The following is a 16,968-nucleotide window of genomic DNA, read 5'->3' as shown; positions in this document are numbered from 1 at the left end:
GGTGGCCAACAGACACATGAAAAGATGCTCAACATCACTAATCATCAGGAAAATGCAAATCAAACCACGATGAGATATTACCTCATACCTGTCAGAATGGCTATCAGCAAAAATACAAGAAATAACAAGTACTGGTGAGGATGTGGAGAAAAAGAGAAACCCTCGTGCACTGTTGGTGGGGATGTAAATTGGTACAGCTGCTGTGGAAAACAGTATGGAGAGTCTTTAAAAAATTAAAAATAGAACTGCCATATGATCCAGCAGTTCCACTTCTGGGTATTTTTGTGAAGAAAACAAAAACACTAATTCTAAAAGAAACATGTGCCCCTATGTTCATTGCAGCATTATTTACAATATAGCCAAGATATGGAAGCAACCGAAGTGCCCATCAACAGATGAATGGATAAAGAAGATGTGGTGTATATATACACAATGGAATATTACTCAGCTATAAAAACGAATGAATCTTGCCATTTGTGACAACATGGGTGGACCTAGAGGGTATTATGCTAAGTGAAATAAGTCAGAGAAAGACAAATACCATATGATTTCACTATATGTGGAATCTAAAAAACAAACTGAACAAACAAAACAGAAACAGACTCATAGATATAGAGGTCAAACTGGTGGTTGCCAGAGGGGATAGTGTGGAATGAAATAGGTGAGGGAGATTAAGAAGGTATAAACTTCCAATTATAAAATAACTAAGTCATGGGATGTAATGTTTAGCATAGGGAATATAATATTGGAATGAACTAGGTGAGGGAGATTAAGAGGTATAAACTTCCAATTATAAAATAACTAAGTCATGGGATGTAATGTTAGCATAGGGAATATAATATTGGAATAACTTTGTATGGTGACAGATGTTAACTAGACTTCTCGTGATCATTTTGTAATGTATAAAAATATTGAATCACTATATTGTACCCCTGAAAACTAATTTAATATTGTTTTGATCCCTGAAACTAATTTAATATTGTAAGTCAATTTTACTTTAATTTTTAAAAAGAGAGAAAAAAATGGAACGAAAGAAAAATGTTTTCAAAGCAACAAAAGCTGAAATAATTCATCACCAGTAGACCTGAACAATAAGAAATGGTATCTGAAGAAGAATGATACCAAGATAGAAATCTGGATCTACACAAAGGAATGGAGAGCACTGAAAATAACTCCATGGGGAAGTATATAATTTTTTTTCTATAATTTAAATGTCTTTAAAAGATAATCGAGGGACTTCCCTGGTGGTCCAGTGGTTAAGAGTTCGCCTTCCAATGCATGGGTGTGGGTTCAATCCCTGGTCAGGGAGCTAAGATCCCACACGCCTTGCGGCCAAAACACCAAAACATAAAACAGAAGCAATATTGTAACAATTTCAATAAAGTCTTTAAAAATGTTCCACATCAAAAAGAAAATCTTAAAAGAAAGGTAATTGTTAAACAAAAATAATAATGTACTTCGAGTTTTATAACATACAAGAAAGCAAAATATATGACAACAAAAGCATAAAGTCAGAAGGGGGAGAAATGGAAGTAGTATTATAAGGATCTTATAGTATTCGTTATGTGTTATAATGTCACTTGAGAGTAGAATGTGATAAGGTAAAAATATACACTAAAAAGTCTAAAACAACCATGAAAATAACAAACAGCTGTAGCTAATAAGTGAACAGAGGAGATGCAATGAAATCATAAAAATTATTTTCAAATATTCCAGAAGAAGGCAGAAAAAGGAAAAAATGAAGCAAAGAATAGATGAGACATGTAGAAAACAAATAGCAAGGTGATATGCTAAAATCTGATCATATCAGTAATCACATTAAATGTCTAAATACCTCAATTAAAAGGCAGAGATAGTAAGAAATTTAAGGTGCGTGGTTTCAGGTGTCGGAGTCACCAAGTAAGACACAGCTCACATAGGAACTGGATGGAATGATGCTTTACTCACAGAAGAAAGCAAGACCTGCTTTAATAGCACTGGTTCCCCATGGTCAGCGGGTCCTGTCCTGCAGCTGACACAGGAAGATGGTCTGCATGTGCCCCTCATTGTGCTGCAGGAGGAGGACCCTGTTCCCTCTCCCCAGGAACAGATATAAGCAGTGGGGTTGGCCAAATGCCACTTAAGCAGAACAAAGACATATACATCAAACCTGTTAGCAGGGGAAAGATATTTGCAAACAAGGTGATATGCCCAGCGCTAGCTGTGAGGGCTCCTTACCTTCCTGTTAGGAAATGTTTCAGGCCCCAGGAACACGTTCATGCAGCTGTGCAGGAGTCAACAGGCTGTGTATGACCACATTTCCCAACATATGTACTATCTGACCCTTTACAAAAGTCTGCCCATCTCTGGGTTAATGTAATATGTACTTCAGCCCAACAAGAGACCATGATGACTGCTGAATTATTGGGGTATGAATTAATGAGGTCTCCATGTATTTCCTAACATGTGCACTTTCAAAATATCAGACGCTTAGGTTAATTAGTTTTTGTCTCCCTGGACCAGGAACCCACTGGGTAATTGTGGACTGTTAGATATGCATGTGGGCTCAAAGCCAGGTTGAAATGCATTTCACTTCCCTGGGTAGGATCTTTGTGATGTTGCTCCCCTGGAGGATTCCCCTTCAATTAAATCTGATGAGTCCACTCGGCATGCTCTAGGCTAGAGCAAAGAGCCCTGAACTTGGAACCCAGGTGAAGTCCTAACTCCATCACTGCAGAATGGAGTGACTTAAGGCAAGTCACTTCACATCTCAGGTTGAGGCTGACTTACCCAGGAGACAAAGTATTTCCAGATCTCCCTAGAGATCTTCATCACTGTGCTTAACATGAACAACTGCACAGAGAGGCAGCACAGGGAGGTTACGGGCACCAGCTCCAGACTCCAATGATCTGAGTTTGAGTCCCAGTCTCCCCACTTTTTAAATTTTATTTTATTTTATTTTATTTATGGCTGTGTTGGGTCTTCATTGCTGCGCGAGGGCTTTCTCTAGTTGTGGCGAGTGGGGGCCACTCTTCGTTGCGGTGCACGGGCTTCTCATTGCGGTGGCTTCTCGTTGTGGAGCACGGGCTCGAGGCGTGCGGGCTCCGTAGTTGTGGGTCGCGGGCTCTAGAGCGCAGGCTCAGTAGTTGTGGCGTGCACCGGCTTAGTTGGTCCTCGGCATGTGGGATCTTCCTAGATCAGGGCTCGAACCCGTGTCGCCTGCATTGGCAGGTGGATTCTTAGCCACTGCGTCACCAGGGAAGCCCCCCAGCCTCCCCACTTAACTGGTACTTTGGCCGAGTGACTTTACTTCCCTGTGTCTTGGTTTCATCATCTGTACACCAGGGATGACAATAATAGACTCGTAACTCCGAGGGTTATGGGGATTTAATGAATATTGCTAAAGTAAGCTGAGCTACATGAGTATTTGTTAAATAAATAAAAGCTGTTTACTGATGTGGAACAATCAGTGCAAACTGGGCATGTGAGCCTGGGATGTGGTACAGCTGGACTCAGCCGTTCTTCTCTGGAGGCCATAGAGCAAGAACTGTGTCCTTTTAAGGTCACAGCTGTTGTGAAAAGATGCTGAAAAGGGGCACTGGCCAATTGCAGGACAGTAGCTAGGCCTCAAAATCAAGGCCTCCCAGGAAGGATGACTTGGAACAGTTTAGCCTGCAGATGAGAGGGCAAGTATGGTGGTGCTCAATGTACATAGATAAAGGCAGGCATGAAAATGGTTCTTACTTTGAGGATAAAAGTGGGGACAGGAGTTGGACGTTTCAGTGGGGACAGCTTCTGACCCATTATCAGGAAGACATTGCCCCACCAAGGCTGGCTGACCCTTCTTGTCCGGGGTGCTGTAGGGTACTTCTCAATTAAGGTAGAGAGTTAGACGAGATGAAACATACAAGGGCTCTCCCATATCGAATACTCCTGGACTCTAATATTTCTGTTGGCTTTGACATTTGACTGCTGATACGTGTGGTAGGAACGAAGCCATTGCTTTTAAAGTTCCAAAATTTGAAGCTTGCCAAGAACTCTCCAAGAGTGTCTGCCCAGATTTCCTGGGCCACCTCCTGATGGGGTGCTCAGCGGCCTGTCTTTCCTCTAAAACTCCCCCACCTCCATGGATTATGAAACACGGGTTGGTGGTGACAGCTCCTGGCAAGGTCATAGAAAGGCAATTTATCTGAGTGCTGTCATTGCTCAAGAACCTGAAGACAGACCTCCAAACCCTCTTGATATCGGCACTGGTTGCCTTCAGAACTTCCAAAGGGCCATCCAGACTTGACCCCTAGTTTGCCCAGAATGCAGTGGCATCTGGATTTCATTTCGATGGCTTGACAGTCTATGAAGTCATTTCCAAGAGGGGCCTTCTTATCTGCCTCAACCAAAACAAGCATGTTCAGTCCTGGTTCTGAGGTAATTAAAGTTCATTAGGCTTTGGAAGTACATTACAGCATGACCTGTTATACATGAATTCAGATCGGCCATGGTTCAAATCAAGCTCTCTCTCCCCACCACCATCTACGTGGCCAACCATGGAACAGACTGGAAGCAAACTCCCTGGAGGCAACAAACAGTGCCTATGTGACCCCTTATCTGGGGAATAGTTACAGAGGGGATTCGCAAATCTCAATAGAACAGGGGCTGCAAACTCAAATGCCTTCAGGACCTGGGGAGGCAATAGGAAGGAGGCAATTTGGCCAGCTGTGGACAGGCAAATGTGTGACAACCGCGGTGTAGTTCAGCCAAGTGTCGCACGCCGGAAGGGAAGATCAGTATTACCAGATTGTCTGATTTTTCTAAGAGAATGTGGAATCCTGGATTTGCATGTAAAAATACTTTAGTTTTTTAATGTTGGCAACTAATTTGAATACCAGTTTGGAATTTTGTTTTTTTGGAATATCAGTTTGTCCTTGGAATGCCAGTTTGTTTTGGAATGCCATATTGTCATTTTTGCACGTAGAAAGTTACTCTGTGCTGAGGACCTGTGACAGGAGTTTGCACAGCTGACCACAGTCTGAAGAAGACCACACCCCTGTTGGAAGAAGAATTTATTAGCCTCAGATCAGAGCCTGCAAGTACCTTCAAGTTAATCCAGTCCGACTACTTACAACCTGCTGTAGAGACAGGAGCACTGGCCAGAGAGTGGAGAGCCCGGGTTCTTGTCCCAGCCCTGTCACTGATTCCCTGTGTGACCTTGGGAAAGTCTCTGTCCTTCTCTGGCCTCGGTTTCCCCTTCTGGAATTGGCCCAGAATATCTCAGGTCCCTGCCAACTCAGATGGTCTAGAACTCCGCCTGAGAGGAACCCCAAATTGAGAATCCTCAAAAACAGGGCTTGTTCTTAATTTGGGGTGAAATGGCTATTTTCAGGACCGGTTGTGCATCTTTGGAACCAGTAGTTCCAGAGCTAAGAAAAGAATTTACCAGAAAGGAGGCTTTGCCAGCAGCTTCTGGAGTTTTTGTGCCAAGATCTTAGGGCTGATGGAGATGATCAGTTAGCATTCGTCAAGTGCCAATGGTGAAGGTAAGTGGGGCTTATGACAGATGGGAAATGGCAGGTGAGGGGGTCACACAGAGGCCTGGCTTCTTGTCCTGTTCTCACTCACTCTGCATCCCGGGAAGTCCTTCTCTGTCTCTGTGTTTCAGTTTCCTCTGAGGAAATTGTCTGGCTGGTTTCTGAGCCCCCGGAGCCCTGGAGTTCTGTGATTCTAACAAATTATGTTTCAGAGTTATAGTTTTATCATCTTCCCAAGGACTTTAATTTTTTTTTAATTCAACAGGTGTTTCTTAAGCACCCCCTGGTGATAGGCACTATGGATGCAGCTAGCAAAACCAGAAACAATCCCTGTCCTCATGGCACTTAGAGTCTTGGGGGGAGACAGACAGCGACCAATCAGGTAAAGGCACAGTGGGCCCGGCAAAGTGCTATGACCAGAGGATGAATTTTCAACAGGTGACGTGAACCTGGGTTGCGGCATCTTCCAGAGCTCATGGCCCCCGGTTTGCCGTGTTGAGAGTCCAGAGGGAGGTGCCGAGGGGCTACCCCAATCCACAGAGACCACCAATAATCGCAGACAACATGTATGCAGCACCTTCTGGATGATGAGCCCTTACATTCACCATCTCGTTTAATCCTCACAATAACCCTACGAAAGTAGGAAGGCCTATTAGCCCCATTTTGCAGGTGAGAAAACCAAGGCTCAAGGTCAGGTAGCTAGAGAGCACAGGACTGACCCAGGTCTGCATGCTTATGTGCTCTACCTCCTGGACCCTCTGGTGAGGATTATGGATGGTGGCTGGGTGGTATGGGGGAGCTGCTTTGGGGGATAAGGTGGCAAAGCTGAGAAGTCCAGGCCCTCCATCCCTGCTCCAGTGAAAGCAGCTCCACTGTTCCGTGTTGTGCCTTTGTGTTGTGCCTTTAAGGGACTATGTTAAATTTCACTTGAAAAACAGTTAAAAAAACCAAACCAAACCAGATGGCATGGTGTTTCAGAGTGTGTGGCCTGAACTGAGAAAGTCCCCAGTCCCAAGTCCCCACTTAGTGAACCTGGGAGCTAATAATAGGTCCTACCTCGTGGGGACTCCTGGGGGATTCCATGAATCAAGCCCATAAAGCCTTAGCATGGTGCTGGGAACCGAGTAAATACTCAGTGGGGTGCTATTTGCAAGGAAAGATTTGCCTTTATCAAAGGGGTCTGTTGTTGGAAAAAAACCATGACTCTAGGCAGCGGGGAGACTTTGAAGGCTTTGAACAGGGTGAACCCACTCAAGTTTGTGCTTGTGGAGAAGCCCCTAGGCCGGCACCTACAGCCATCGGGGGAGCTGTTCCGTTTGCCACAGAACTTGAACTTGGTAGATAAGTCTGGTGGGGCGGGGGGGGGCGGGGGCAGGAGGCAGGGCAAGAGAAATGCCGTTGTGGGTTTTCTCTGAAAGGAAAGCCTAGGAGAAGGAAGTGGACAGCGATAAGATTAGGGATTGTTACAACATGTTCTGGAGCCATAAATCCTGGTTTATTTTACCCACTTTACCAGAAGGATTAAGTTGATTCTGAGAGGAACCAGAAGAAAGGAGAGAGGCTGCCTCCCAGGGACAAGTGTGAGAAGAGCTGAGGTCCAGCCTGGGGAGAACCAGCCTCTCACTCTGAGCCCAGTTTCTTTCTCCAGCACCCCTGGACGCAGCCCATCCTGTCCCTGCTTGAACCCCTCCAGTGACGGGAAGCTCACTCACACACAGGGTAACCTGTTCCGACAGGTTTATCTCTGAACGTTCAGAAGACCTTCTTGTCCCCCAAGTGCAGATCTTCCCCCCAGTAGCTTCTTTCAATAATTCAGTGGGTGATTATATGGAAACATATTTTTAATATGTTTTATTTTGAATCCAATAAAAATGCTAAATTTTCTCGTTAATTTAGATAACATAGTTGTAGATCATTTGGGGTTTCTCTATATATACTAATTATAGCACCTTTGAAAGATGACTTTTATTTCTTTTCCAACTCTTACATCTTTTATTTCTTTTTTCTCGCCTCACTGCACTGGATAAGACTGCCAGTAAATGTTGAATAAAATGGGTGCAGTGGGCATCCTTGACATCCTGATCTCAAAAGGAAAAGCTTGCAATATTTTACCATTAATTATGGTAGCCACAGACATAATCTTTATCAAGTTATGGTAATTCGCTTCTGTCATAATGTTGTAGATTATCATTTTATTTTAGTTTTAAAATCATGACTAAATATAAATTTTTTATCAAATGGTTCTCTGCGTGTAGTTTTTGTCCTTTAATCAGTTTATGTGCTGAATTGTATGAATAGATTTTCTATTGTTAAATCAACCTTGTGTTCCTGGGATTAGCCCACTTTTGTGGTATCCTTTTATATAGTGATTTATGTGGCTAACACTTTATTAAGGAGTTTTCATTTATATTTTTGAGTAAAATTGGCCTGTAAACTTTCTTTTCTTGCTGTATCCTTTTGCTGTTTTGGTAGGCAGGTTATGTTATTCTCATAAATGAATTGGAGATTATTTACTGTTTCTCTATTCTCTAGAAGACTAAAATCGTTTCTTCTTTGAATGTTGGATAGAACTGGCCAGTGAAACCATCTAGACTTAAAGTTTTCTTAATGAAAGGGATTTTCAGTGTTCTTAATTATTAGAGGACTCTCTAGGTTTTCTATTTTGTCTTGAGTCAAAATTGGTATATTACACCTTTCCAGGTTGTCCGTTTCATTTAAACTTTCAAATGTATTGACTCAAAGTTGTTCAGAATACCCTCGTTTTTCTTTAATGCTGGCAGCCTCTGTAGTGATGTCCCATTTTTTATTCCTAATATTGTTTTCTTGGTGCCAGTTCTGTTTCTCTCTAGACCAATTTCCTTCAGGGGTCTATCAATTTTACTACCTTTTCAAAGAACTGTCTTTTGGCTCTGTTTTAATTTTTGCTTTCTTATTTTATTGTTTTCTGTTCATGCCTTTATTATTTACGTCTTCCTACTTTTATTGGATTTGTCTTGACATTCCTTTTTTTTTGGCTGCGTTCTGTCTTAATTGCTGCGCGCAGGCTTTTCTCTAGTTGGAGCAAGCAGGGGGCTACTCTTCATTGCAGCTCGCGGGCTTCTCATTATGGTGGCTTTGCCCATTGTGGAGCACGGGCTTTAGCTGTGGGGGCTTTAGTAGTTGTGCCTCGTGGGCTCTAGAGCACAGGCTTAGGAGTTGTGGTGCATGGGCTTAGTTGCTCTGTGGCACGTGGGCTCTTCCCAGACCAGGGATCGAACCCTTGTCCCCTGCATTGGCAGGCAGATTCCCAACCATTGCACCACCAGGGAAGTCCCATGCCTTGACATTCTTTTTAGAACTTCTTGGAGTCGATGTTTACTTTATCAATTTCAGCTTCTTTTCTCTCTGACATATGTATCTAAGACTATAAATTTCCCTCTATGTACTGATTTACCTACACTCACAAATCTTTATATGAATTAATTTGCTATCAGTTCATTCAAAATATTTTTTAGCTTCCTTTATCAGTTCTTCTTTAACCCATAGATTATTTAGAAGTGTATTTAAAATTTTCCTAGCATATGGAAATTTCTAATTATCTCTTATTATTGATTTATACCTTAGTTATAAGAAATAGCTGGTTAGCTAATATGCTCTATATGATTTTGGTTCTTTGAAATTTGGTGAGACTGGCTTTATAGCCCAGGTTATAGTCAAGTTTTGTAAATTGTCTTATGTGTCTGAAAATAAGGTGTTGGACACAGAGTTATCTATGTATGTTTATTAGGTCAAGTTTTTCACTGGTTTTGTTCAAATCCTCTGAGTAGAGACTATAGGTTCCCACTCCGGCCTGGTTTTCCTCTCTTTTCTGGAGACATAGGCAGACTACACTTCTCAGTATACTTAGAGATGGGAGAGAATGTGTGACCAGTTCTAGCTAAAGAGATGTGAATGAAAATGATATGTGTAACTTCTGAGCCAAGGCAATTAAGAGCCAGTGTGCTTCCTCCACACTTTCTCTTCTTTAGAAGCATCTGTGGGAACTACAGAGTGAGATGGCAGAGGCATGTGATGAGAGCAGACTGGATCTCTGGGTCACTCCTTGGAGGAGAACTGTCCTGAGAATTGCCTGACTTCACTGGACTTTGTGTGACTGACAAATAAACCTTCGTTGAACCAAGCCACTGAGACTTTGGAGTTTTTTGTTACTGAGCCATAACCTATCCCTATCTGATAAATACATCTTTTATATCCATACTGACTTGTCTCCATGTTCTGTCAAATACTGAGAGAGATGTATTGAGTTATCATTCTATCAATTTTTGTTTTGAAACTATGTCATTAGGTGTATATAAAATTAAGACAGTTATATATTCTTATAAATTAAAACATTTACCATTATACAGCAGCCTTCTTATCTCTAGTAATACTTTTAATGATAAAGTTTTTTTTATTTTATGTTAATTTAGTCACACCACCATTCTTTTGTAAGCTATATTTTATTACATCCTTTTACTTTCAATCTTTATATATCCTTATGTTTCCTGTATGCTGCTTGTAAACCACGTATAGTTGTATTTTTCAAATCCAAGCTATACAACGATCTTTATATTTTAACTGAAGCATTTAGTCTTTTGATATTTAATATAATTATTGATGTATATGGGTATAAATCCACTCGCTTATTTTGTGTTTTCATCTCACCCTTTCTATGTTATTTTTCTATTCTTTTTGGCTATTCTGAATTGATTATTTTTTAATTCTATTTCCCTTCTCGACCAGCTTGGAGATTATACATCTTTTCTATTTTTTAAATGTTGTCCTTGAAATTACAACATGAATATTTAAATTTATGTAATCAGTACCTTTTATCTTTTCCCAGCCACTGCAATGCTACTTTGACATATATGCCTAGTTTTCATGTATTATAATTCTATCAAATACTAGAGAGAGAAAGAAATTCTACCAGACATTAATATTATTGTTTATATATAGTTAATGTTCAAATAGACCTGCAGATGTATTTATCAGTTTCTTTGCTCTTCATTTCTACTTTTATCTCAAGCCTTCCATCAGGGTTAATATTCCTTTTACACAGAGTATATCCTTTAGAATTTAATGAGGTTCTGTGAGCAGAAAGTTCTGAATTTTGTTTGTCTGAAAATGTCTTTATTTAAACTTTGTTCTTGAAGTACATTTTGGTGGGTATAGAATTTTTTTGGGTAGCTATTTTCTTTTGGCCCATCAAAGATAGCATTTCACCATTACCTGGCTTCCATTGTTGCTATTTAGAAGTCAGCATCACCTGTCATTCTTTTGAAGGTAATTTATTGTATTCTCTAGATGCTCCTTAGATTCTTCTCTTTGTCTTTAATGTTCTTCAGCTTTTCTATCATGTATTGAGACATGGATTTATTCTTATTATTTAGCTGGGGGTTTGTTGGAATTCTTGAATTTGTGGATTATTAGCTCTCATCAGTTTTGGAAAGTTCTCAGTCATTATCTCTTCAATTATCGTGTCTGCCTCTTCTTCTCTCTTACATCCTTCTGAAGCTCTTAATAAACGTATTTTAGACTTTCTCGCCCTGTCTTCAATGCCTTCCCAATTCTCTTTCATGTTTTACATCTATCTATTTCTCTGTGGTATATTCTGGATCATTTATCTTCTGCTTCTCTAATTCTCTCTTCAGTTCTGTCTAATCTGCTATCAAGCTCAATCATTGAGTATTAAGTTTCAGTTATTAATAGTTTTCATTTCTAGAAGTTCTGTTTGGTTCTCTTTTAATTGTTCTAGGCACCATTTATGCTTTCCTGTACCATGCAGATATTTGCAAGATCGTACTCCTTCCTTCTTGCTGTTCCCTATCTGGATTGCAAATCCTCACTTAACCCTACCCATCCTCCACACCTGGATGGAAGTCTCACCTCCTTTCAAAAACTTTGGCCGACAGTTACGATGGAAATTAAAGCCACATTCATCATTTAATCATTTTGTGTTTACTCAACAAAAAAACCTACTAAGTGCTAGGCAGTTTCTATGGGGGATACAATGATGCATCAGGCCTGGAACCTGCCATTGAGAAGCTGTGTCCTGGGAGGAAGCTGATATGAGAAAAAGGAAATGTAGAATGAAATCTGTATACCTTCCTTGAATGCCTTTTGTGTGCCAGTCACTTGGCAGGTTCTGAGTACACAGAAGGGAACAAGATACAATCTCCTCCCTCCAAAAGGTTACAGTGTAGTAGCAGAGATGAAATGAGGACTTAAATAATCATGTGAAATGTAATAAGTGCCAGACACATGATGGATGCCTTGTAAATTATCTCTGAGTGAATGATGTGAGTTAATGTGGCAATTCAGAGGAGAAAGAAATTACTTCTGATGGGAATGGATCAAGGAAATCTTTGTAATGACATTTGAGTTGGGCCTTAGCAATCAGCTATTTTGGGGGCATTCAGATAGCAAGGAGAAGGTAGGGGCAATCCAGGTATTGCATGAAAAAAGGCATGGAGTATCTTTTTATTTTTAAAAAGATATAATTATTGAGATATAATTTATTGAGATATAATTTACATACCGTAAAGTTCATCTATTTAAAGTGTACAATTCAGTAGTTTTAAGTATATTTGAGTTGTGCAACCAACATAATATAATTTTATAACAATTTTCATCATCCCCAGAAGAAAATACTCATTAGCAGTCACTCCCTATCCTCTTGACCCCACCCTTCCCCATCCCCTGACTCTAGGCAACCACTCATCTATTTTCTGTCTATTTGTCTATTCTGGACGTGTCATATAGAATGGAATCATAGAATATATGGTCTTTTCATTTAAGATAGTGTTTTCAGGTTTCATCATGTTGTAGCATGTATCAGTACTCTATTCCTTTTTATTGCTGGATAATATTCCATTGTATGGATATACCACATTTTATTTACCCACTCATGAGTTGGTGGACATTTAGGTTGTTTCTACTTTGTGTGTGGGGGGGTGGGGGTTGCTTCTACTTTTAAGCTACTATGAATAATGCTGCTATGAGTATTCATGTTCAACTTTTTGGGTGGACATATGGTTTTTTTCTCTAATTCCACTAGGAATGGAATTGATGAATGAAATGGTAACTCTGTGTTTAACCTTTGGAGGAATCATCAAACAGCTTTCCAAAGCAGCTGCACCATCTTATGTTTCCAGCAGCAGTGTATGAGTGTGCCAACTTCTCCACATCCTCGCCCACACTTATTATCTGTTTACTGATTATAGCCATCCGGTTGCTCTGAAGTGGCATCTCTTTATGGTTTTAACCTTCATTTCTTAATGTCTAATAATGTTGAACATCTTTTCATTTGTTTATTAGCATCTGTATATCTTTTTCGGAGAAATGTCTCCAAGTCCTTTGCCTATTTTAAAATGTGGTTATTTGACTTTTTATTAATGAGTTGTAAGAGTTCTCTATATATTCTGGGTACTAGACTCTTATCAGATAGATGATTTCAAATATATTCCCCATCCTGTGTGTTGCCTTTTCACTTCTGGATGGTATCCTTTGAAACAAAAGTTTTAAATGTTTATAAAGTGCAATTTATCAATCTTCTCTTTTATCACTTGTGCTTTTAGTGGTGTGTCAATTGTTCTATTTTTTAACCTGGATGCTGGTTTCATGGCTGGGTTCAGTTTATGATTTGTGGACTTTTCTGCACATGTACTTAAGGCTTTTTGTTAAAGGGTGATAAAATAATTGCAGCTTCTTCCCCTGGGTCATTGTGGGGACCGAATGGGCAAATGCCTGCACAGTGCTCGGCACAGCATCTGGCTCCCCTCAGTGCTAATACACAGCAACTGTTATTGTTCTTTTGTTGTTAAAATCTAGCTCTGCCCCTGATTGATCTTGGCCCCAAGTCACTTCACCGCGTCAGACCTCACTTTCCTCATCTGTGAAATGGGTTAGTACTACCCACTTCACCAGGACCACCAGGTGCCTCAATGATACAAGATACAACATCATCGAGCTTCAAATCTGCCCCAAGGACACCATCACGAAGGTTTGAGTCAATAAAACAGGGAAGAGGGGAAAAAAAAACAGTCATGACTGAGGAGAGACAAATTGTCAGCGCTGTGAGCGTCTGGGTGACTGCCAAGAGCTGGCTGTGGGCCGCTCAGAGTTTCCATGAGCAGAGCTGACCAGGCCTGGGAAGGAATGAAGGGGGAGTTGGCTGACAGAGAGTTGGCTTCCATGTGGAGCTGGGTGTACCAGGCTTGGGCAGGGCTGGAGCTTGAGCCTGGCCGGGCAGGGGGCAAGGAAGCTCATTCTGGAATGATCAGAGACCAGCCCTCCCTCTCCTCCTCAGCCCCCCACACTGGCTACCCCTGTTCTATTTCAGTCTCCCTGTCTTTGCCCAAAATATCCTCCCCAGCCACCTCCACCTCCTCCGCCCCTGTCTTGCCTTTGAGGTCCCGCCCAGGAAGAATTCTCTGCCCTTCCCCCCTCACTGGGCATCTCTGCAGCCCCTCCCAAGCCTCCCCTCTGCTACCCTGGCATTATCACTCCCTCCCTGGGGTGGCTGGAGGGAGCTTCCTAAAGCATCAAGGAGATCATATCACCTCCTGCTCACAACCGTCCAGTGGGAACCACTGCATGGTAATAAATTCCAAACCCTTCTCTGGTCTCAAGGTCAAGTCAAGGTTTCAAGGGGCTTGAAGCTTATACCATTGGAGAGGGAAGCATTCATTAAAGTACAACATGCATATAGAAAAACATACGTCATAAGCATATGGCTGGATGAATTCCCCCAAATTGAACACACCCATGTAAACCAGCCCCCAGCTCAACAATCAGCCCAGCATCAACACCCCAGATGCCTCCCTGATGCCCCTTTCCAGTTACTAACCATTCCCTAAAGGCAACCACTGTCTGACTTCTCACATCATAGATGAGTTTGCCTGGGGTTGAACTTCATGTGAATAAAATCATTCAGTGTACCGTGCATCTGGCATCTTTCCTTAACATGCTTGTGAGCTTCAACTAAGTTGTTGCATGTAGGTGTCATTTATTTTTTTCTCATTCTTTCTTGTAGTGTCACTTTGAATGACTATACCAATTTATATATCCATTCTGCTAGGCTGTTTTCAGCTTTGGGGTATTATGAAGAAAAAAAAAAAGACTGCTGGGAACATTCTTGCACATGTCTTTCAGAGAATATATGGACTCATTTCTGTTGGGTAAACATCCATGAGTGGAATTGCTGCCTCATAAAGATAAATGATTGTACATTTAGAAGATACGGCAAATAGTTTTCCAAAGTGGTCATAGCTATTTACATTCCCCTCACAGTCACATAGGAAAGTTCTTATTGTTCCATATTTTCACCAACAATTCGAATTTTTTTTTCTTTTGTTTTGCATTTTAACCATTCTGGTGAGAAGGCTGTGTTATCACATCATGGATTTAGTTTTAATTTGGGGCGGGGGGACCATCTTTAATAAAAAGAATATAAGATAAAATTACAAATATAAAATTGAGTACAAAAGTGATTATTTATGACGAATGTGAAAAGAAATCATAATAAATTGCTGGAGACTTGCTAGTTTCAGATTCCCTTCTTCTGGGCGTTTTTCAAGCTATTTCCCAGAAATGCTTACATTGAAATTCTTCCTGATAGCCATCTGGCTCCCCTCCCTGCCTGCAGTACTCCACAGCTGCCTGTGATCTTTGTGAGAACAAGGCCCCACACAAGTGAGGGCCCCAGAACCTAGACCATCAGCTTTCTGGGAAATGGCCTCTGCCCCCACGTCCCCCACCCCTAACCTGCCCCCAACCCTTCCCTGGGCTGGTTCCTCCTCCCTAGGGTTTCAGCTTCCACATCACCTTCTCAGAAGGCTTTCCCTGACCTCCTTGTTGAAGAAGACCTTCTTGTTTTGTAAGTCCACATCACAAGACAGATGACAGCAGAGCAGGAGGTTAGGAGCAGTTGCTGTGAACCCAGCCTGCCTGGTTGGCATCCTAGCTTCCTTGTTTTCTAGCTGTGTGACCTTGGACATGTCACGTAACCTCTCTGGGCCTCAGTTTCCTCGCCCACAGAGTGGAGAAGGTAATACTAGCTCCCGCCTCGCAGGGTGTTATGAGGACCCAGCAAGTTCATGCATGTGATGCATTTAAAAGGGTGCTTGGCACCCTTGCTCTTACGATTGTGCTGACGGCCCCATTATCCTGAGCCTTAGTCTCTTTTTCTGACACATCTCACTTCACACTGGTGATCTGCTTGAATACTCTGTAGGACAGGCCTGCCATGGTGACCACTGTATCCCCAGGGCCTAATGCAGCACCTGGTCCACAGCTGGGGCAAAAAAAGTTGTTGAATGAATGAGTCTCCTCTGTGTACCTCAAATCCATTCTGATGACTCCAAGACAGCCACACCCCAGTCCAGGCCACCTCATCCTTTCCCTTCAGGCAGCAGCCACCTCTGCTGACCCCATAGCTACCACTGGTTAAATAAATGAGCCTCAGTCGCTCGCCTTGATCTTGCCTTTCTCATTCATGGCTGGAGTTCCTGTTGGCTTCCATCTCTACAGCCTTTACAGTTTATAAGGCCTGTTCCCATCATAATCACATCCCTGGGTTGGGTGACAGGGCAGTAATTGGGAGCTCCAGTGTGACAAAGGCCTGGAGAGGGAAAGTGGCTTCCTCAAAGTCACACAGCAAGAGAGAGAGGGGAGATGGGACACAGGCCCAGGACTCCTGGGGAGGGGCTGCCCACACTTGGTCGGAGGCCCTCTCTCAACCCTTCTGGAAAGCCCCTCAGGCTGAGCACGTAGTAGGCTCTTAGGCTTGTTCAAGACAAGTGGAAAGAGAAAGTCCTTGGGTTCAGCCTTGGATCTGGGACCATGAACCCGCCCCTGCCCCATCTGTGCCTGTTTCCCCAACTGTAAATGGGCTTCACTTACCAAGTGAAGGTGGATCCCCGTCTCACCAGGTCTGGCTGGCATTTCTCCTTGGTCTCTCTGTATGTTTACTCCAGATGACTTTGGAATGAACTGACGTGGAGTTGGGAACTGACTAAGGGCCTAGAGAGAAACTGGGATTTCCACTGTGCCTCTGGTATCCTTGACATGGAGCAGCGGCTGAAAGCAATGTTTGGAAAAGCATCTCTTCTCCCATTTTTAAAGGCTGTTGAGGAAACGTTGCGCTTATGGCCAGAGTGCAAAGATCTCATGAACGATTAGGGGTTTACTAGCCCTGGGGGACCCCCAGACTCCACAGGCTGGGCCAGGAGCCTATGTGGTCATGGATATGATGCCCACATCAGTGGTGTTTCAGCACTCCTCTGCTGCTACTCTCTCCTCTCCCCTGTGGCAGCAGGGCCAACTAAGGCCCAGAGAAGGGAAGAGCTTTACCCAAGGTCACCAGCACACCCAGGCAGACCTCCTGAATCTGAATCAAGTCAGATTCTGGGGCTCAGCCTTCTCCTTTTTCCCCCTGTTCATTATTTAT

The 16,968-nt window shown here is 42.3% G+C and overlaps 1 protein-coding gene across 2 annotated transcripts in view; it reads left to right on the top strand.

The window, feature by feature from the left end:
* Nucleotides 1–15,058, top strand: part of RPRD1B (regulation of nuclear pre-mRNA domain containing 1B) — an 84,621-nt gene extending 69,563 nt beyond the window's left edge. Inside the window, exon 7 of one of the 2 annotated variants that reach the window (XM_032604536.1) lies at nt 13,350–15,058. In XM_032604536.1, the coding sequence (XP_032460427.1) occupies nt 13,350–13,361 (12 nt within the window). In that variant the 3' untranslated portion in view covers nt 13,362–15,058. Of the gene's footprint in view, nt 1–9,508; nt 9,706–13,349 lie in introns of those variants that run through there. The other variant, XM_032604534.1, reaches the window with a different exon arrangement.
* The last annotated feature ends 1,910 nt before the right edge of the window (nt 15,059–16,968 follow it).

Source organism: Phocoena sinus, chromosome 15 (genome assembly GCF_008692025.1).
Source record: "Phocoena sinus isolate mPhoSin1 chromosome 15, mPhoSin1.pri, whole genome shotgun sequence".
NCBI classification, from domain to species: Eukaryota; Metazoa; Chordata; class Mammalia; order Artiodactyla; family Phocoenidae; genus Phocoena; species Phocoena sinus.
This window is presented reverse-complemented; position numbering and strand designations above follow the sequence as displayed.